Source organism: Erythrolamprus reginae, chromosome 3 (assembly GCF_031021105.1).
Source record: "Erythrolamprus reginae isolate rEryReg1 chromosome 3, rEryReg1.hap1, whole genome shotgun sequence".
In the NCBI taxonomy this organism is placed as follows: domain Eukaryota; kingdom Metazoa; phylum Chordata; class Lepidosauria; order Squamata; family Dipsadidae; genus Erythrolamprus; species Erythrolamprus reginae.
The window spans coordinates 206,750,212-206,771,779 of NC_091952.1; the positions used below are offsets into that span (position 1 = coordinate 206,750,212).

A 21,568-nucleotide genomic window follows, 5' to 3' on the forward strand; every position below is an offset into this window, starting at 1 on the left:
GCAGATGATAGACTCAATGATTCCTCTGTAGAATTGTATCAGCAGCTCCTTGGGCAGTTTGAGCTTCCTGAGCTGGCGCAGAAAGAACATTCTTTGTTGTGCTTTTTTGATGATGTTTTTGATGTTAGATGACCATTTTAGGTCTCGAGATATGATAAAACCTAGAAATTTGAAGGTCTCTAATGTTGATACTGTTTTGTCTAGTACAGTATTGTGAGAGGTGGAAGGGTGGAAGGATTTCTCCTAAAGTCTACCACCATTTCTACGGTTTTGAGTGTGTTTAGTTCTAGATTGTTCTTGTCACACTACAAGGATAGTTGTTCAACCTCCCGTCTGTATGCGGATTCATCATTGTCTCGAATGAGTCCAATCACTGTTGTGGAACTGTTGGAACTCAAAGTTTACTATGGATGGTATGATAAACCGGAGACTTCACTAGGTGCATGCGTAATGGTAGTCTGTTAACAGAAATTTATAGCTTAACATATCTTGAAAGCATAGTCCATACCTTTCAGTTGCTATTTGGCAAAAAAAATGTGTGAGTTATGTCCACGGGATGCATTTTCTTAGGGTTTGCATTCCACAGTTACCTGAATTTGTATACCTCTAAGCCCCAAATATCACCTCTGGTTTAGTTTTATACACAAAGTCAAAAATTACTAGTTAGGAAAAGGTATTCATACTCAGACCTTGGTTTATTCCCCCAAAAGATGAGCACATGATTGCAATTCACTTCCACAAAAAGGTACAAGGATGCACAGGCACAAAGTTACATCCAAGGCAACAAAGGAGGAATTATAATGTTTTTGTTTATTACGTATACATAGTGATGAAACGCTTCACCCAGGGATACCTTCCTCAATAATGATATAGGAGAGTTTCTGTTATATTGAGACAATATAACAGTACTGGGAATACTCTTTATGATATGACATGACACAAGTCATTATTGATTAGCCCTTGGGCCATATCAAAGTGCAAAGTTCCAGAAACAAATTATTACTAAAATTTTATAAAAACAATTTTAAGTGGAATTTGGTAAAATACAATTTAACATGAATTTGGAATACTCTTGAATATGCACTCTTTTACCTAGAAGTTGGGTGAGGCGGGAAGATATTCTAAGTCACTAGTGAAAAAATGTCCCACAAATGAAGTCATGGTAACTGAATTTAAACATGCCTGGGATGAACATATATCCATCCTAAGATAAAATACAGGAAATAGTATAAGGGCAGACTAGATGGACCATGAGGTCTTTTTCTGCTGTCAATCTTCTATGTTTCTATAGTTTCCCTATTTAACATCCAGAACTAAGTCATAAACTATGATTTACTAGGATTCATACATTGACTCAAACCCAGACTAGCAGTATAAAGTTAGATCCAGAAACCATAGTAGAGTTTAGTGTGATGTGTGTGAGTGGCAAAAGTTTCAAGTACAAAATTATTAAATTTTCACACTTGGCAGATGTTGGCAGAATACAGCTGTATCTCGCTGAATACAATTTCAGCCACAACCTTCTTTCAGGATGTATCCTGAAAGGTGCTTTTTTTTTCCAAGATAACAACTGGACTTTCTGTTTTTTCTTTGAAGACCTTTGGCTTCTCATCCAAGAGGCTTCCTCAGCTCTTGGATGAGAAGCAAAAAGTCTTCAAAGAAAAAAGAGAAGCATCTTGGGGGGAAAAGCACCTTTAGGATAACCTTGACCTTAGATCAGTGTTTCCCAACCTTGGCAAGTTGAAGATATCTGGACTTCAACTCCCAGAATTTCCCAGCCAGCAAATGCTGGCTGGGGAATTCTGGGAGTTGAAGTCCAAATATCTTCAAGTTGCCAAGGTTGGGAAATACTGCCTTAGATGACAAAGAATCTCCATAGACTTTGAAGGTGTGTGTTTTTGTTTGTGGTTACCAGGAAATAAAGCAGGCGGGCCCGGGCGGGTACGTCTTTCTCTTTTGCTGGCTTAATTAATTAATCGGTTTTTATGCCACCCTTCTCCTTAGACTCAGGGCGGCTTACAACATGTTAGCAATAGCACTTTTTAACTGAGCCAGCATATTGCCCCCACAACCCGGGTCCTCAAACGGGGCTGAGGATCGTCCAATGAAATTTAGCCGAACGTCTGGGACTCACCCAGTCACAGCGTGTAACTTACTCACCGACAGTGGTGATATAGGAAGACGGCGGCGCGCGGGCAGTGGCGCCAAAGTCGGTGTATCGCCTCAGGATAGACGTTTTCCCCACGAAGGAGTCGCCCACCATCACTATCTTGGCGCAGCGCGCTTTGGACGCCTCGCAGCCTGTCCCCTCAGCCATGGCCCACCAGCTATAGGCAGGCGTCGAGCGAAGCTGGCTTAAGACGAAGTGGCTGGTTTTCCTTATACAGCCGTGGCGCGATTGGCGCCCAAAAGCGTCGACCCCGTGTCGCCGGCGGCTGCTCCTCTTCCGTCGCTGGGCTCTGCTCTCTTCTCGGAGTTCGGTTTTGAAGGGTTGTTCCGGTTTCCGAGGCGCTTCTTTTTGCCTCAATGTTGGGCGGACGAGCTGACGAAGTTCCTTCCCTTTTTTTTTTTTTAAGCTCAACGGGCTCTCTCGGCACCTTGCCCTTTTTCCAGCAGAACCCTTAGAAAGAGCAGCCAGCAGGTTGGTCATTGGAAAAAGTTCTTTCACCCCTTTCCATTGGGGAACTGCAGGAACTGTCTACTTGTGATGGGGCTGTAATTATAAGCACCCGAAACTTGCCAGAAAGAAGAGTTATCCTTTTGGATTGCTTTTACTATTTGCTTGGCATAAAACCCCCCACCTGTGTTGGCTTTCCTCTCTTGATGCATTGGGGCTCCAAGGAGACTAAAGTGAACTGATTTCTTCGATGGAACATGAAAATTTAAGAATAGCATAGCATAGAATAGAATAGAATTTTTTATTGCCCAAGTGTGATTGGACACACAAGGAATTTGTATTGGTGCATATGCTCTCGGTGTACATAAAAGATACGTTCTAAGGTACAACACTTAATATATATCACCTTTAATTATTCCGACCTGGTGACTGATAATTTTTTTTTTCTTCTTTTTTGGGCTGTCATGCTGGGAAAAGCTATAGGGCTTTTTCATTTTCACTACATGCGCCAACAGCGATAATGAGATTCTTTAAAAATGAGTCTATATGAGAATAACCAGCATGATTTTTTTATTTAACAAAATCAAATATTTGGGTTTTGCCAAAGGAATAACACAGAGGTCTTCAAACTTGGCAATTTTAAGATTTGTGGACTTCAATTCCCAGAATTCCCCAGCCAGCTTTGCTATGCTGGCTGGAGATTTCTGGGAATTGAAGTCCACAGGTCTTAAAGTTGCCAAGTTTGGGGACCCTTGGATTAACAGCTACAAAAGGGTCTGACACAATATAATTAATAGAATAGAATAGAATTTTATTGGCCAAGTGTGATTGGACACACAAAGAAATTGTCTTGGTGCATATGCTCTCAGTGTACATAAAAGAAAAAGATACATTTATCAAGAATCATGTGGAACAACACTTAATGATTGTCATAGGGGTCAAATCTTATGCAAAATGTATTTAAATTGTGGCGTTGATAAAATACAACACAATCTCGATTTTAAAATTCCATACCAGCACCAGTAGGGAAAGTAAACTGCCTTGGCCCAGGTCTTAATTCTGAGCTTGAGCACAGAATGGGGAAGAACGAATCTCCTCCCCTCGAATTACAGAGTTCAGATTCTATTTCTTTTATAGATTAAGACTGCTATGCAGAGCAGTATCAGAAGAACTGAAGATAGGATGCTTGAAGGCACAAGACCTTGCAGGGCAAGTACAAGGTACCACTAATCAGTCAGCAGTTACCAATTTAAAGTTGTGTAAATCTTTACTTTCCTACCAAAGAACTGACTCTCCACTAAGTGAGAAGAATGTGAAAAAGGTAACAGAGGAAGATAGGGAGAGAGAGCTGCTGGTGGGAAACTTGAAATTGTCTGCTCACAATTATGGGGGATGGAAAATAGAGGAGGCAATTAATTACATGGAATAAATGAATTGGAGGGGCAGGAATGAATTGGAAGGAAGAGGCCAGCTATATGCTTCGAAGCAGGACATCAAGGCTTGGCCTTGCCCATTTGTCACTTAAACATGGGATTTGAAGTACAGCCTCTGTGTGAAAACACATTTTAGTCCAGGAGCTGTGGTTGAGCTGCAAATAACAATCTGTTGCTCAAAGAAAAGTAGTTAAAGAAAGCTGATTTTTTCTTTATGTATGTGCAGACCACCTTCCGCTGCACGAATCCCAGTGACCGATTAGGTCCCACAGAGTTGGCCTTCTCCGGGTCCCGTCGACAAAACGTCGTCTGGCGGGCCCCAGGAGAAGAACCTTCTCTATGGCGGCCCTGGCACTGTGGAATCGACTCCCCCCAGAGATCAGGACTGCCCCCACTGCCTTTCGCAAACTACTGAAAACCCACCTATGCCACCAGGCTTGTGGGACATAACTGATCCTTAGCTGTTTCATTTTATGTATGGTTTAATTACATGGTATGACTGTATTATAATGGGTTTTTATAATTGTTTTTAATATTAGATTTGTGCTTTGTATTTATTTGTTATGAGCCGCTCCGAGTCTTCGGAGATGGGCGGCATACAAGTCTAATAATAATAATAATAATAATAATAATAATAATAATAATAATAATAATAATTATTATTATTATTATTATTATTATTATTATTACTACTACTGTTGTTTTGTTGTTGTTGTTGTTATTATTATTATTATTATTGTTGTTATTATTATTATTATTATTATTATTAAACCAGGGGTGAAATAAATTCAAAAATTTTCCCTATCGGTTCTATGGGCATAACTTGGTGGGCATGGCAGGGGAAGGATACTGCAAAATCCCCATTCCCTCCCCACTCTGGGGCCAACCAGAAGTAATATTTGTTCTCTGAACTACTCAAAATTTCCCTACCAGTTCCCCAGAACTTGTCAGAACTTGCTGAATTTCTTTCACCCCTGATGCAAACAGGGAAAACATCCTGGATACTTATTACAGCTTGGCTACGAATGTTTACATCAGGCAGTAATTATTTCGTATGTAATTTGGTAACTCCCAAGTCAAATTCTTCCATAAGATAATTTGTAAGAAGGTTAATTACAAAGGTTAGAAGATATAGAGTTATCTCATTAAGATCATGATCCTGGAGAAGAGGTAGATTTTAGCTAGCTCTTATACCTCTTATTAATTACTGTTACCATAATCTGTTTAGCAACAAAGATTGTTTGAGCCTCCTTTGAATCAAGTTTAACTCCTGATAACTTATACATGTCGTCTATTTTCTTGGCAAAGAATATAGAATTGGTTTGTAATTCCTTCTTCTGGGTTGTTCTGACTTTCCACTGTAGCCTACAGCCCTGCTATTTCATGTTGGTCCCCCATCCAAGTACTAACCAGATGTGATTCTTCTTAGCTTCTTGGAGTAACAAAAAGCTACCTAACAGGCCAGAGACTTCTATCTGAAGTGTTCTAAAAGTCCTCATCTAAAGACAAATAACCATAACAAGAGAGAAAAAAACTTAAAATACATTAAATAAGTTTCAGAAATGTACCAATAAGTTAATACTTCTTGAAAGCATCTCCACATTTTTTCTTATTAATTCTTGTTAAAATCTATTGGAAAAAAGTGTTTTGAATAATAAAATCTGGAGTCAGTATGTTTGGAGCAGTATACCGGAAGTTCCTAGTACAAGCAATCAAATGGTAACAATAATTATTTTCCCTCTCAATATATGTGAATTACTAGTGGCTGAGATATATTTTGCAACATATTGGTGGTCAAAAATGGGAAAAACATATCAAGAAGCAGAAAGCAGGAACAATATTTTACGCAGGAACTAAATGGATTATTTACTCACTTTAGTTCCACTTATCAGTTCTATTTGCAATATTTAGACATCAGACACGAACTGGCTTAATTTTAAAAATGCAACTATTATGTATATTTTTAATAGTCCCTCATTTAAAATTATTCTGTTTCATTTTATTCATATTCCTACCCACAAGAGGACACTCTTTCCATTTTTCTTCCAACAAAAAATAAAAGGTTGCAGAATATTATTAGTCTTTTTAGACCCTTCCTCCTCGTTCCAATACTGCATGTCAGACTCAGTAGTTTAACTCACATTTTACTATGATGTTAGCAAATTTCAGACTTTTGGACCAATATCTGAATTAAAATGTGATTTCTCCTGTTTTGCAAGATGTGTTTCTAATAAAAATGAGTGTGCAATCATCTACATATTAGTACATAGAAATGCTTCTATAAATGAACGTATATACAAAAAGGCAACATAATGGGAAAAAGTACTTATGCAGCCTACTATCCACATAACATATTGGGTTGAGAAAAGACTAATTCCCAATTTATAAATGGGGGGGAAAACCAGCAATAAATCCAGTCAATCAGCAGAGCCCACTTAACCTCCTGGCCCAAATGCCTTAGTGTCCAATGCAGGCTTTAGTGCTGATGTATTTGGGGCCATCTATGTTCCATAGAGCAGGCCCTGTGACAGAGGAAGCATGACTCCTGGATCCACCAAAATCACACTAATTGATAGCAGAGACTGTTGCCCAGTCTGTTGGCCTTTATGGGGTGAACAAAAAACAATAGGAGATGGGCAATCTCACAAGTCATCTGGCCCCAATACTATGTAGGGTTTTATCAGGAATAATGAGCAATTTAAATTGCACATGGAAGCCCACTTGAAGCCAATAAAGCTTGAAGAACTGCAGTTTTATAGAAATGTATCACAAATGTTGCTATATATATTCTGGAACAGTTGCAGTTTCCAGATGTTCTACAAGGGCGGCCCCATTACAATAAATTAAAAGGGAGGTGATTAAAGCATTGGTTACCATAAGACCAGTGATGGGCTCCTATGGGTATGGCAGAATCAGTAGAAAAGTTTTGGTCAGGTATGCAGAACCGGTAAAAAAAAAAATTTCTTTTTTTCCCTTCTAGGCTGTGGGTATGTTTTCCTATTGCAGTAAATGAGGTTGAATGTGTATAATTTTAGAAGAGATCTGTGTGTTTGTGTGTGCACATACAGTTTATATAGTAGATAATGTATATTTTTGAGTGCCTGTATGTAATATGTATGTACTAGTAATGGGCAGCCAAAAATTTTACTGCCACACTGTGGTATGTTTTTTTTTGTGGGTGTGGCTTAATGGCCATGTGACTGGGTAGGAATGGCTTGCTGGCCATGTGACCAGATGGGAGTGGCTTGAAAGATCATCATCGTTCAAGTGAACTGTTAAGTCCTCGAGTTACAACCTTACCAGTGTCACTCGCTGGGGTGACAGTTTGCTTTGTGTTTCCTGCATTCCCCTTCCTGGGTCACCACCCCCCCCACTTCAGGCTGGGTAGTAGACGAACGGATGCTGCCAGAAGCATAAATGCTGCCAGCGCTACTTACACCTACGCCTTCTGCTTGCACCTCAGGCGGGAGGTGGCCATGTGAGGCTGGAGGGGAACCAGGCAGGAGAGAGGGAAGCTCATCCAAGGCCAAGAAGGAGGAAAGAGGAAAAAAACAAGGAGTGCAGACAAAGCAGCAGCGGGGAAAAAAAGGAGAGCCGAGCGGAGACCAGTAATCCAGGAAGTGACAGCAGCCGATCAGCTGGAGCTGCGCACACATCTTCATTTCTGCCGGTGGAACTGTGTTCCACCCCGTCCTGCCGACTGCACACCCCTGGTATGTACACATATGGCATATATACATATAATTAAATAGTATATATTTTGGGTATTCAGTAATAGATAGGGAAATTGTATCTCTTTGAAGCGAGGAGAACCCTAACCCTAACCCAAACCCTTGGCCACCTTTAAGCCAGTCACATGACCTTTAAGCCACCCCCTGGTCACATGATTGTCAACCCACTCCCACTTGATCACATGGCAGACAAGCCACACCCACAAAATAAGCCACAGCCGCAGTGTGGTAGTAAAATTTTTTGCAGCCCTTCACTGCATAAAACTTTTCAATTCAGAAAGGGGCAGAGTTGGCATACAAGCTAAACTTATGTTTAGGGTCTCCCAGTCATAGTTTATACCTGTTCTTTGAGCAAGAGTAGTGAACCCAAGAAAACCCACAGGTTTTGCATCACTTGTGTCTTGGGGAGTGCAACCCCATTCAGAGTCAAACATAGACTTCCCTTGGTCTTGCCAGAACTCAGTTGAAGCCCCTTCTCCCTCTCATCCAACTCTTCGGCCTCCAGTTGTCGGGTAAGAACCAGAGGAATACCAACCTATTGGTCTACATAAGATCTGCATTCTTTGCACATGAGAAATGCCTCAATGAAATACAAAGATATACCCAAAATTGTAATATGCAATAATGACAGTAAATATTGTTTTATTGATCCTGCCATCTAAAATATCCTGATGGCTACAGGCTAGAATCAGATATCTGTATCTGGTCCCCACTGCATAGAGATGTCATATAATTGGAAAATCAAAGACATCGTTTAGGAATTTTGTTGCCTTTTCCATTATCCATCAGATATTCCATTATCCATCAAATGCACTGTTAGGTATAATTGCCTCTTCTGAATCAAGTTTGTACATCTGGCATTTCCCATTGTTGACCACTTTCTTAGTAGCTTGTGAAATAAATGCAATTGTTTGGTAATGTGAACTTTCTTTAGCACTGTCTTTTTTATATTGGAATATAAATTGATCATTTCCAGTCTCTTGGCCACTGCTGTGTTTCCCTTCCTTCCTTCCAGACAAGTAGCATGTTAACTGCCTAAGTTTTCAAACATTCTGCTAGTATTTCATCAGCTCCTGCAGCTTTATTGTTAGCAATATTTTTTAGGGCCCATTTAACTTCGCTTTTCCAGAATGTCTGGTTCTAGTTCAATGATCAAGTCTTGGTGTGTATCATAGATTTTGGGACTGTTTTTGCACAGTTCTTCCATATAATCACACTATTGCTCTTTTATATCTTCTTTCTTCAACAGAACTTTTCTCTGTGTTCCCATCTTTTCATTAAAACCTCCTTTGATTTTAATAATTTTCTTAAATAAACACCTTGTCCTTCCCATTTGATTACTACCTTGGGATTCTTTGAATGCCTTATTTAGATATAAACTCCTTGCCTCTTTTTGCTCCTCACTGGAATTCCATATTTAGCTCAACAATTTTTTTCTCTCTGTTACATTTTGCTTTCAACTTTTCTTCTACTTTCAATGTATCTGTAGCAGCCACTTGACCTTCTTTTGCTATTTGCACTTTGGGAAGTTTTTTGCTTATTGTCTCTTTAGTATAGTGTTTCCCAACCTTGGCAACTTGGAGATATCTGGACTTCAACTCCCAGAATTCCTCAGCTAGCATTCACTGGCTGGGGAATTCTGGGAGTTGAAGTCCAAATATCTTCAAGTTGCCAAGGTTGGGAAACACTGCTTTAATAAGATGTCATGAATTTCAGGTCAGAATCCAGGTAGTCCTCAACTTATGAGCAGAATTAAGCCTAAAATTTCCGTTGCTCAGTGAAACATTTGCTAAGTGAGTTTTGCCCTATTTTACAACCTTTCCTGCCACAGTTGTTAAGCAAATCACTGCAGTTTATAAGTTAGTAACCTGGTTGTTAAGTGAATCTGGCTTCCTCATTGACTTTGCTTGTCAGAAGATTGCAAAAATGGATTTTATGACCTTGAGACGCAGCAATGGTCATAAGTATGAACCAGTTGCCGTGCATCTGAATTTTGATCACATGATAATGGGGACACTGCAAAGGATTTAACTGTGAAAAATGGCCATGTCACTTTTCTCAACACCATTGTAACTTTGAATGATCACTAAATAGTTGTAAGTTGAGAATACTGGTATCCTGGGCTGTATTATTTATCCAATCTAATCCACTCCATCTATTTTTTAAAATAATTCTTAAATAATCTGTGGATAGTTGCATTATTAGAGGATTTATTAATGTTCCAAGTACTATGGTTATATTTATAATGACATCAGGAATGTTTACTTTAATAATTCCATGAAATTCAGTCAGGAGTTCTTAAACTTCTCATATTTAGTCCATGAAATCTATTCTTTACCTTCACTGCATAATCAAGCTGGGTATGAAACAGTCACTGCCCTAAACGTACTCAAGGGGAGATTTAGGAGTTTCAGGGGTATTTTAAAGATATATTTTTATTGTTTACATATATATTGAATACAGTGTAATTGTCCTGGCTTTCCACTTACCATAAAACAAAAGTAAAAACAGAATAACTTATATGCTATTTTACATAGTGCTACTGCTGTATAATAGATTCTGACCATCTTATTCTTAATATTAATATGTCAACTTATCTATCATTCTAATACTTATGGGTGGGTTCTGGATTCTTCTGCTGCTGGTTTGCTCAGGTTTGCATTGTGTGCGCACATGTGCTTTGCACTCACATGCGCGCACACAGCAATCAAAAACTAGCTTCTGCTCCTGCACAGAAGCAAAATCCAAGATGATGACACCCACGGAAACACTGACAGAACTGGCTCCATGACATCATCGTTGAGTTACTAGTGGTTCTAAAGAACCTGTTAGAACCAATAGGAACCCACCTCTGGTTACATCCTTATATCAATATTAAAAATAATATCTCTTTCTATGTCCACCTAACCTGATTCTTTCACATTCCAACTTTTACCTTATGTTTCTAACCATTGATAGAATCTATTCCATGTTGAATAGTATTCTGTATCTCCTTTATCTATTATTTTTAGTGTTAGCTTGGCCATTTCTGCAGTGTCTAGTATCTTCCTTATCCTCTCATCCTCTAAAGGGGTATTTTCATTCTTCCACTGATATGCATATATGATTCTTGCTGTGGCCAAGACATTCAATATTAGATATATTGTTTCTTTATCATAATTGCCTGATATAATGCCCAATAAAAACAATTCTGGCTTAAAATCTATATTTACAGGAGTTTCCTTGTTTTGTTATATATGATAAATATATTTTATGGGGTGTATGAATCCTTCTTTATTCTGTCAAAAGTTTTTGAGAATAGTTTAGTCTTATTTACTTACCACTTCCAGAATCACCCCAAAGAAGAATATTCCCAGTTTGGAATCTGACTTTGCAATAGTTATGCCACACTGCTTTATGTATAGTAGTACTTTCTAGCTGGTTTTCCTACATTCTTTTGAAAAACATAAGTATCAAGACTTGACATTAGAAGTGGCTCTTGAATTCTCGGAAAAATCAAATTACTTTATTAAAGAGCTAATGCCAATATACTAGTTGTTGATTCCATGCCATTAGGAGAATATGAGAAGTTGATATTCTCCATAATAATTTTAAGTCAGGACTGCAGGCGTGGTTTGATCATTTTCTTCTAATCTTTTATTCCCTCACAACTTCTGGAATCACCACAAAGAAGAATGTTTCCTGTTTGTAATGCATGGTTACCAAATGAAAGGATAATTCCAAGCAGCCATACATCTTAAATAGATTCTATGCCTATGCTCTTTTGAATAAAAATATCAACCTAAAATATTTGTGAGCAGTAAAATTGTATTTTGAATGGTAGGTTTTCCTACTTTGGAAGTTAGTTTCAATCCACCTTATAAGAATTACTTACATGTGAAAAATAAAGGCATTATTTCCTCCTTATCTTTATGTTGGAGTATGAAAAAATGCCCGAGAGACAGCTTTGAGTCCAAAAAAGCTCCTTGCAGTGTTAAGAACTTTATTTATAATGTTTTCTAATAAATTAGATTAGATTTAGATTAGATTTATTGGATTTATATGCCGCCCCTCTCCGCAAACTCGGGGCGGCTCACAACAATAATAAAAAACAGTACATAATAACAAATCCAATGCCCACCAATCTAATTACAATTTAAAATTAATAAATTCATAAAAACAGTCCCAATAAATATAAAAAACAGGCACACAGTCAATCAGTCAAATGGCAAAAACAACAAGGGCAAGGGGGAGATGTTTTTTAGTTCCCCCATGCCTGACGGCAGAGGTGGGTCTTAAGGAGTTTACGAAAGGCAGGGAGTGTGGGGGCAATCCTAATCTCAGGGGAGAGCTGGTTCCAGAGGGTCGGGGCCCCCACAGAGAAGGCTCTTCCCCTGGGTCCCACCAGACGACATTGTTTAGTCGACGGGACCCGAAGAAGGCCGACTCTGTGGGACCTAATTATTAGGAAAGCTGATGGGCTAAAGATGGGGTGAAGCATATTAACAATTACATCTTTCTAGTCAACACTATCACAGATACCATGCTGAATTATTAAATATTATAATTTGCAGAAGACAGAAATCAACAAATGTCTTTGCAAACCTGAAGAGCTCTATTTGGATGGCAGCAAAGGAAACAAGGAAAACTATAGTTCCTATATTGCAATTAATGGATGACAGTATGCTAATAAGTCTGATTAACTAAGCAGGTGATTCATGCAATAATCCTTCTTGAAAGAAAGTGCCCATTTTGAGATGCTAAATGAGAGCATAAATGCAGTCAGGCATAGGAGCCTTAAAGATAGAAAGTGTGCAGACCTGCTTGTTAATGTAATCAGAGAAATTAATTCTTTGGGGTGAGAGGGGTTCATTTTTCATATTGTACAAGATTAAAGTTCAAAATTCAAAGATATATAGTTATATTTCTGTCAAATCAAAATGCATGTAATGATATAGCAGAAAAGAGTGATATTGCTAAGGTTAATCACTTGACAGGAGGGTAAGGATTCATAACATACAAATTCTTTGCTTCAGCTAAAATGGCTCATGCCAGCTTTTAGTGGTGGCCTCTTTACAAAAACATCACAATCTGTAATAAAACCCTCTGGAACCAGCTCCCCCGAGATATCAGAGTTGCCCCCACCCTCCTTGCCTTTCGCAAGCTCCTTAAAACCCACCTCTGTCGTCAGGCATGGGGGAATTGAAATTTCCCTTCCCCCTAGGCTTATAGAATTTATTCATGGCATGCTTGTATGTATGAGTGGTTCTTTAAATTGGGGTTTTTAAGATTATTTTTAATATTAGATTTGTTTTCATTGTCTTTTCATTGTTGTTAGCCGCCCCAAGTCTTCGGAGAGGGGCGGCATACAAATCTAATAAATAAACAAACAAACAAACAAATAAATAAATAAATAAAAATAAAATTGTATTAGCAGACTGTTCTATGATTGAAATAATTCCTCAAGGAACAGAAAGGAAAGAAAGGAAATTCATAACATCTGTAACATCTTCAGTTGGAAAGGAACTTTCTTATATCGGTGAAGATTCAAATGATTGTTAAGACCTTTAAGTCCCATACATAGCCTATATGGTACCTGCCCACCCCACTGGGTTGGATACAGTGGGCATGCCCCAGGTCCCATCTCCTAAATATACTAGCACTTGGAAAGTAGTAGGATATAGAGGGAAGCATACTTTTCCATAGCATGCTTCCTTCTGAGATTTAGCAGACCACCGTTTTTTTAAGTTGAAAAAAGCTGTTTCCCCCAAGGATGAGGTAACAGGTGAGTTAGTCTTGGGAAACTACCCGCTACGCAAGAGGACGGATCAAGCAGGGTGTTAGCTTTGAATCTTTCCACAACTGCAAGAGACACCTTTCTCCCACCCCAGGTTTCATGGAATTTTATGTCTCATGGATTGGATCAAAGATAAAAAGGAGGCCCTTGCAGAGCTGCCATTTATCATTTTAATTAAACATTTTAAAGCTTTTCAACCAAAATAACATTGTCTTCAATACTTAACTGACAGCAAGCTCAGCCTATAGGAAGTTTGAATTCCAAATGCTAACCAAAGACTCCTTAACTAGTTAGCATTCTAGTCAGAGTGCTCAGCCAATGTCCTTAGCCCAAATGTTCTTCAAACTCCAGCCCATTCAGCAATGCCTTCCACATTGCTAATTTGGCTGCTTACCAATTGTTCTGGTTATTTTCTTAGCAAACTACTATAAAACATCCTATAGTTAAGTTTGATCACTTGTTAATAAGTGGACATACAGGACGTGACTCAGTCATTGGAGTTTATTCTGCTGTCCTTGTGGAAGGTCCAATGGCACAATTATAAAATTCTGATAAAAATCCATTGCCTTTGTTTTGATTTCCAGAATGAAGAATAATTCCTCAGTGAGGGGCTGAAAGATATGCAAACGAAATAGCGACATTAGTGCTATTTAGTGAGTTGTCTGGTTATTGGATGACCCTCAAGTCATTCATGAAGACAATTTCTCTACTGAAAGTTGAATGAGGTATCTCCACTGCCCTATTTCACTTGTTTACCAAATTCTAGAAAATGTTCTGGAGTTGCATAGAAGTTATAGGACAACCCATCCTGAATACCCTGCTTGAACTTGTAAAAGTCACAATAATCACCATTTTGACCTGGAATTGGGAATACCAACATCTACATATCTGGGAAATGTTGGCAAAGAATAGCTTTTTATGTTGGGAAAGGGTAGTTTAGTATTATAGGACAAATGATACCGCTTTTTCCCTGGACTTCTAATCTCTTCAGTTAGGTGTATTTTTCCTACTATTTTCAGTTAAGAGTTTAATTAGTTGGAATAATCAATGCTGTGAGGATAATATTCAATATAAGGAACTAAGATCATTAACTGATCTTAGTTTCATCGGGTTAAAATATGAATACTGTAGAGTCTATTTTTTATTGCTACCTAATGCTTGATTATTTGGTAGATCTGAATCTCATCTGCCAATATAGTTGAAAATCTTTGTAGTAGTGGTAGATGTATAAGTTGCCTCTGAGGATACTAAAAACATTTGTCCTACATTGGCACTGTTCCATTTGTGTAATGGAGCTGCTAACTTAGACCCATTTATTACAGGATGATGGTTTTGCTAAGCCAGTGTAGATTCACTCCATCAGCTTAAATAACTTGTCTTCTAAAGTTAATTGATTTGTCTAGTCTACTAAGGACAATAATGGCATCCTTCAATTGGTGTAGCTTAATTACAGTTTGAATTGGAAAAAAATTATACTCTCATCTCCACTTGTTGGTTAAATATGGACTTTCCTCTTGATAGTGGCCTTTAGGTTGTAGTAGGCCAAAATCTACCAACTGTACAAAGGCTGAAAATGTATCCCACAGTGTCAGATGCTAGATAGACAAAACATCAAAGATGTCTAGTTCTGGCAATGAACATCTGCAGAATAAACCTGAAAACAAAACAAAACAAACCTTGTGCTAATTACATTTTCCCCAATGGCATTAAACTTGTGTGTCCCATTGGTAAAGACATTAGTTGTGATTCCATCTCTGCCATTCAGATAGAAACAGAATAGGACTGTGCTATTAGATAATGTGTGAAAGAACCATATGGATACATAAAATCATCCTGCAGGAATTTTGTGAGAATTAAAAAAAGTATTAGCAATCAAAGTTTACTACGTAATTTATTATAAATTCAGCCTCAAAAAGAGTTAAATCATCTCATTGAACACTTATTATGCTGAATTCATAATAAATTAGAAAAAGTACAGTATTAGAACGGAAAGAAGAAATTACACTTAAGCCTAGGTTTGAATTAGTTTTCCTTTTGACATTTTTATAGAATGATTTTTATAGATGGAAGGATACTGGTGTAATTTTGCAATTTAAGGTAATCTCTGTAACTGGTTTTGATGTCTTACTCAGCTTTGTACCAGTAGTACTAGTTCTATAATAATTTGCATGAAAACAAATATGAGGATGAGGAAGCATTTTCCCTTGTGTGCAATTCCCACAAAACATTTACATTCGTCTAATTTATTGGTTTAATGCACCACTTAGTGCATTCTGGAGATGTGTAGAATGCCCTAACTGTTGGAATATGCAGAGAAATTTTCCCCTTTTCACACGAAGTCATTACTATCTCCTTGAAGTCATCACATTCTTTTCTCATTTTTCCTCTTTGTTTGTATGTTGCAGAGAGCTGCTTAACAATAAGGAAGAACTTTTCTATCAAACAAAGGAGAAATGGGTCCTTGCTCTTATGACTGATGCAGTATCCCTATTGTCATATGATAAAAATTCAAGTGTTTGGCAAACAGCATGTTTTTATGACTGCAGCATCCCAGAGACACGTGATCACCATTTGCGACTTTCCCAGCTGGCTTCCGACAAGCAAGTTCAAGGGGAGGGACTTAATTTTCTTATCAACCGTATGTTTTGCTGCACGGCTGCAATGATTTGCTTAACAACTGTGGCAAATAAAAGTCTGTAAAATTAGGCATAATTGACTCAACTGCCTCATTTAGCAATGGAAATTCTACTCCCAACTGTGGTCATAAGTCAAGGATTACTTGTATTTTTCTTGTTGACTTCAGGATGCTTGTGGTTCTCTCCTAGGGCCGTGATGGTGAACCTATGGCACATGGAGTCCTATCTGAGGGCACATGAGGCTTTGCCCTATGTCAGTTCCAGTGTGCATGTGCATGCTGACCAGCTGATTTTCAGCCTTCTGAAGAGCAGGGAGAAGGCGATTTTCACCCTCCCCAGGCTTCAGGAAAACTTTCAAAGCCTGTGGGTGGTGAAATGAACTTTGGGCGTGTTTTTTGCCATCCGCAGGCTCCAGAGGCTTTCCTGAAACCTGGGGAGGGCAAAGAACAGCCCAATGGACCTACCAGAAGTCCAGAGGCTTCAGTGAGGCCTGGGCGCATGCGCAGTGATGGCAACGTGGGATATTGTGCACGCACGCGCAGGAGAGGGCATTGAATTATGAAACATGTGCGTGCCCTTCACCATCCCTGGGCTAGGGTTTGCCAGGCTATCTATTCATATGACCTTTTTTTTAAAAAAAGAAAAAGTAGCATGCTAAAGAAAGCAAAGCATTAGCTTTCACTGCTGTATTTATTTGTAAGAATGCTCACTTGGGCCTTGAGTTGGTTGAAGAGTGTGCTTTATTGGAAATGTCCCTTCCCTGAGCCCATGGCTTTCCAGGGGGGGGAAAAGCAAAGCTAATATGGAATAATTGAGAGTATTCAAAGGAAATTATCATGGACAGGTCCATGGACTATTAGGGAAATAACCATTTTCTTTTCAGCTAGCTCTGTGACTTGTGTCTGTTGTGAGTGCTCCTTGTCCACCTCAGGTCATGTCAGATTCTGAGGAGAATGTGGCAGGCCCCTCTGGATACCCTGGGCCAGAGTGATTGCCAGCTGATGCAGAGAGTGAGAGTGAGGGAGAAAGTGGCCTAAGTAAACCTGAGGAACCACTAAAGGGGGCTGATATGACAATGGGGGAGTGGTCCCAATTGGAGGATGAGGAAGACATTATGGTGGAAAGTTAGTGGATAGATCCTCGCTATAGAAGATTACTGAGGCGGCAAGAGGAGTTGCATAGTAAAAGATATTAGCTTACAGCCTTAGCCTCTTTGGGTGTGATGTCACTTCCAAACAGTATTAAAGTAAAGGATTTTGGATAATTGGGTGTGGGGTATGGGGTTTCAACGCCGTTCAATGGAAGAGGTTGTAGAGTGGGGGGGGATTTCTTGAACAAGGCTTCAAGACCATGATTTTTGCCTCAACAAAACATTCTCTGCTGGAGGATTTTTGCTGAGAAAATCGGTGAGTTGATTCATATTCTTAAATGAGAAATGGACCTGTTATGTAAGGAATGCTAATTAGGTCAAGTTTGGAGCCTTTCCCAGACATTGTTGATGCTTAGCTCCGAAGAGAAAAATAACTCCCTTTTTCCTTGCCGTTCAAAATCTGCTTTTCTCTATGTGTGCTTTTATCAATTAAGCGTTTGATTTTACCATGAAATATGAGATTTTTGAGCTGGTGCGTTCACTCCAAGGGCACAGAACAATATTACCATGGCTCTTTTATGAAAAGCCATTCTTCAGCATGGCAATCATTTATTAAGAGTCTTAAAAATGTGAGCATTCAACATCAACATATACTAATTTTTAAAAATCCATCCTTGCTTTACAAATTTGGATTCAGTAGGAGCTTTGCCCTGCATTAAAACAAACACGGTATAAGAACAGCACATCCAAAAGGTACAGAAGTATTACAGTTTTAATGTAATCAGTATTGATGGCTTATATAAGCATGAAAGACTGGTCATAAAGTTTATAAAAATATTACTTTCTCCAACTATATTATACAAGTTTCATCAATCTAATATTTCACACTAGTGTAGACTTCAGAAAATATGGTACCTTTATAAAACAAACATAAATAATCAAGTAATAAGGCATCCGGCTTCTTTGAGTGTTTTTTAAGTAGAAAAATGTGATACAACATATTTCAATAGATAAATGAATTTGCACATTGCCTTATGCAAATTACAACTTACACACAGGCTAGTGGAGTTACATGATATTAAAGTAGGAATGCTAAAGCTAAATAAATTATATATTACACAATACTTCAGTAGTATTATACATTATTGTACCAAGGAAAAATATTGGCAGTGCTTAGCCATTTTAATAATCTATACCTTTAACATTTCAGACAACTTAGGTATGGTGGAAAGTAAATTCTACTAAACAGAGCTGATGCTAGTTGAATTCTTGAATATTCATATTTTTTGTGGTTACAGTTGTAAAATAAACATAATTAGTCTTTCACTAAATATTGACACTGGATCTTGTGCTCAGAAGATATTCCGCGACTTCAATCCAGTGATCATATTTATAGGCATCGACTGGGACAATGCTGTTTCTCATACAAGAAAATCTTTACCAAACAAAATATTATGTCAAAAGTTGCATTGCAAATTTGAGAAGAGCGGTTCCAGGAAGAACAAAGAATAAAAGTTCACATACATTAGAAAAGATTCTGATTCAGCTTCAACTCTTGTTTTATGCAGTCCACATTTTCCTCTTTAAACCAAGAATCCCAGGGTTGACCACAAGAAAAGAATGTGCCCTTGGTTATAATTTGTTTTGAAAATAGTTTTGTTGATGAAGGTCTTAGAAATGCTTTCCATTCACTGACACATGATGCAATTCAATACAAAGGAAAAAACCAAGGTATTGTGGTGGTAAGAACTATATGGTCCAAATTCCATAATGTATTTCACAACCTTTGTTAATTTTTCCTACTTTGAGCCTTCACCCCAAATCCTAGGAACACTGGTGCATCTATTTTACAATTCACATTGATATTTCTACCACTGCTGAAATTCAATGAATCCAACTCCACCACCTGTATGTTCTCATTTAATTCAGTAGTCCTGATAATAAAATTAAAACACACACATTTTCTCTAAATTCTGTTTTGCCAAATTGCTCTTAATGAAAAATGCGCAGTGTCAATCTCCATTGTTTGGCTATCATTTGCTACAACGCTTCTTTGTAAGGGTTTCTACTCTTAAAATGCTCTTTCTAAAACATAACTCATACAATACTAATATCTCCCAGGCTGGATAGGGTAGGATGGAACAATTGACTCTGTTTATATTTATTACTTATTTAATACATTTACATACTAATCCCATTGTTACCTTGAAACAATTTGTCATAGGGTAATTAAATCCAACAAGTTTAAAATGGACAAGTTTATTTAGAGAGATAGTATCCAAGTGTATCTGGGCAGGTAATACACATTTCTCTAGAAACATAAAGATGTTCCTTGCCGGGGTGCAATCCTCCCGGTCGTGTCTATTGGTCACCAGAGAGTGGGTTGCCAAAGGAGTACGAGGCTCCTCCTACCAGCCCAGACGCTGCCATTTGGGTTCTTTTACCTTCTGTGCATGCACAGAATGCTTTGTGCATGCGCAGAGGGTAAAAACTCAAATAGTGGTGTTTGGGCAGGTGGGCGGAGCCTCACACTCTCTTTGTGACCCGCTCTCTGATCACCAATATGCAGAAGCAAAGCAGGAGTGATTCAGACATTTCTCAGGACAATCAGCCGCTTTTACCAGATGCAAAATAAGCTTTTCTATTCATGAAAGTCTGAAGGCTTTCAGAACTTAAGAATACTTCTAGATCAGCTCCCAATTCAAACCATGTGTCCTTTTTCCACTTTACATAGAATAGAATAGAATAGAATTTTTATTGGCCAAGTGTGATTGGACACACAAGGAATTTGTCTTGGTACATATGCTCTCAGCGTACATAAAATAAAATATACATTTGTCAAGAATCATGTGGTACAACACTTAATGATTGTCATAGGGGTCAATAAGCAATGAAGAAGCAATATTAATAAAAATCTTAGGATATAAGCAACACGTTACAGTCATTCAGTCAACCTGGGAGGAAATGGGTGAAAGGAATGATGAGAAAAACTAGTAGAATAGAAGTGCAGATTTAGTAGAAAGTCTGACAGTGTTGAGGAAATTATTTGTTTAGTAAAGTGATGGCGTTTGGAAAAAAACCTGTTCTTGTGTCTAGTTGTCTTGGTGTGCAGTGCTCTGTAGCGACGCTTTGAGGGTAGGAGTTGAAACAATTTGTGTCCAGGATGTGAGGGGTCAGTAAATATTTTCCCTGCCCTCTTTTTGACTAGTGCAGTATGCAGGTCCTCAATGGAAGGCAGGTTGGCAGCAATTGTTTTTTCTGCAGTTCTGATTATCCCCCGAAGTCTGTGTCGGTCCTGTTGGGTTGCAGCACCAAACCAGACAGTTATAGAGGTGCAGATGACAGACTCAATGATTCCTCTGTAGAACTGTATCAGCAGCTCCTTGGGCAGTTTGAGCTTCCTGAGTTCATAGTAATGAACTCATTATTGCCTGTTTCTCTGCAACAGTATTTGCAGTGTTTGATCTCCGCCCCTCTTCATATTTTGCTTCAACCCTCATACATGGAGAAAGAAAAATAAAACCAAAACTCTTCATGCAACCATTCATCTAGGGGAGGCCTAGACAAAGAATTAAGCAACTGCCCAGAAAATGTTAATAGGTGGTTTATGAATTTCTGGGAAGAGAACATTTCAGACTGCATTCTTACTGTAAGAATGCTTTAACCCTTTTGGACTGTGCCAAGAAACTGCTTTTCAGCAAGCATATTACACAAGGCAATCAAGAAGATGCAATTAATAGAGTTCCATTAGTGAAATTAATGACAAGAGGGAGGTTAGTAGCAACAGGCCACGAAAACATGAGAAGATATAGGCGACTTACTGGGTTTCGTCTCTTGTAATTGTCATAAGGATAAGGCTTATTGGTAAATGTGCCTGAATGAATTACTAGAAAATATTCTGAAATTATCACAGCAGATGGCAGCATCTATTTGAGCTAGGAATCAAGCTTATTTCATACTGGGATAGGAGACCTGAACTCCCAAGATGGAAGACTAGACTAGGGGTTTCCAACCTGGCTGAGGAATTCTGAGAGTTGAAGTCCACAAGTCTTAAAGTTGCCAAGGTTGGGGACCCCGGGTCTAGACTGAAGTTGAATAACGTTTTGAAGGGAAGCTGTGGCAAATCACTTCCACACCAATGCCAAAAACACAAGTATTCAGAGTTAAAATTGTCTCAAGGACTCTATTCTTTCAGCAACCACTTACCATACCTTTTGGAGTATAAAAAGCGCCCTAAAAGAGGGTGGAAATGTCAATGTAGGGAGATTGTGATCCCCTTATATAG

At 38.5% G+C, this 21,568-nt stretch overlaps 1 protein-coding gene and 1 long non-coding RNA gene across 2 annotated transcripts in view; one reads left to right on the plus strand and one right to left on the minus strand.

Annotated features, from left to right (window-relative positions):
• The window catches only part of LOC139164951 (ras-related protein Rab-10-like), a 37,054-nt gene extending 34,532 nt beyond the window's left edge, over positions 1 to 2,522 (minus strand). The window contains exon 1 of the mRNA XM_070747705.1: positions 2,161 to 2,522. Within this exon, the coding sequence (XP_070603806.1) occupies positions 2,161 to 2,317 (157 nt within the window). The 5' untranslated portion in view covers positions 2,318 to 2,522. The remainder of the gene's footprint in view (positions 1 to 2,160) is intronic.
• LOC139164952 (uncharacterized) lies at positions 1,878 to 16,248 on the plus strand. Its single transcript, XR_011558719.1, has 3 exons — positions 1,878 to 2,641; positions 3,755 to 3,837; positions 15,963 to 16,248. It is a non-coding gene; the product is annotated as an uncharacterized lncRNA (long non-coding RNA).
• Positions 16,249 to 21,568: the final 5,320 nt, after the last annotated feature.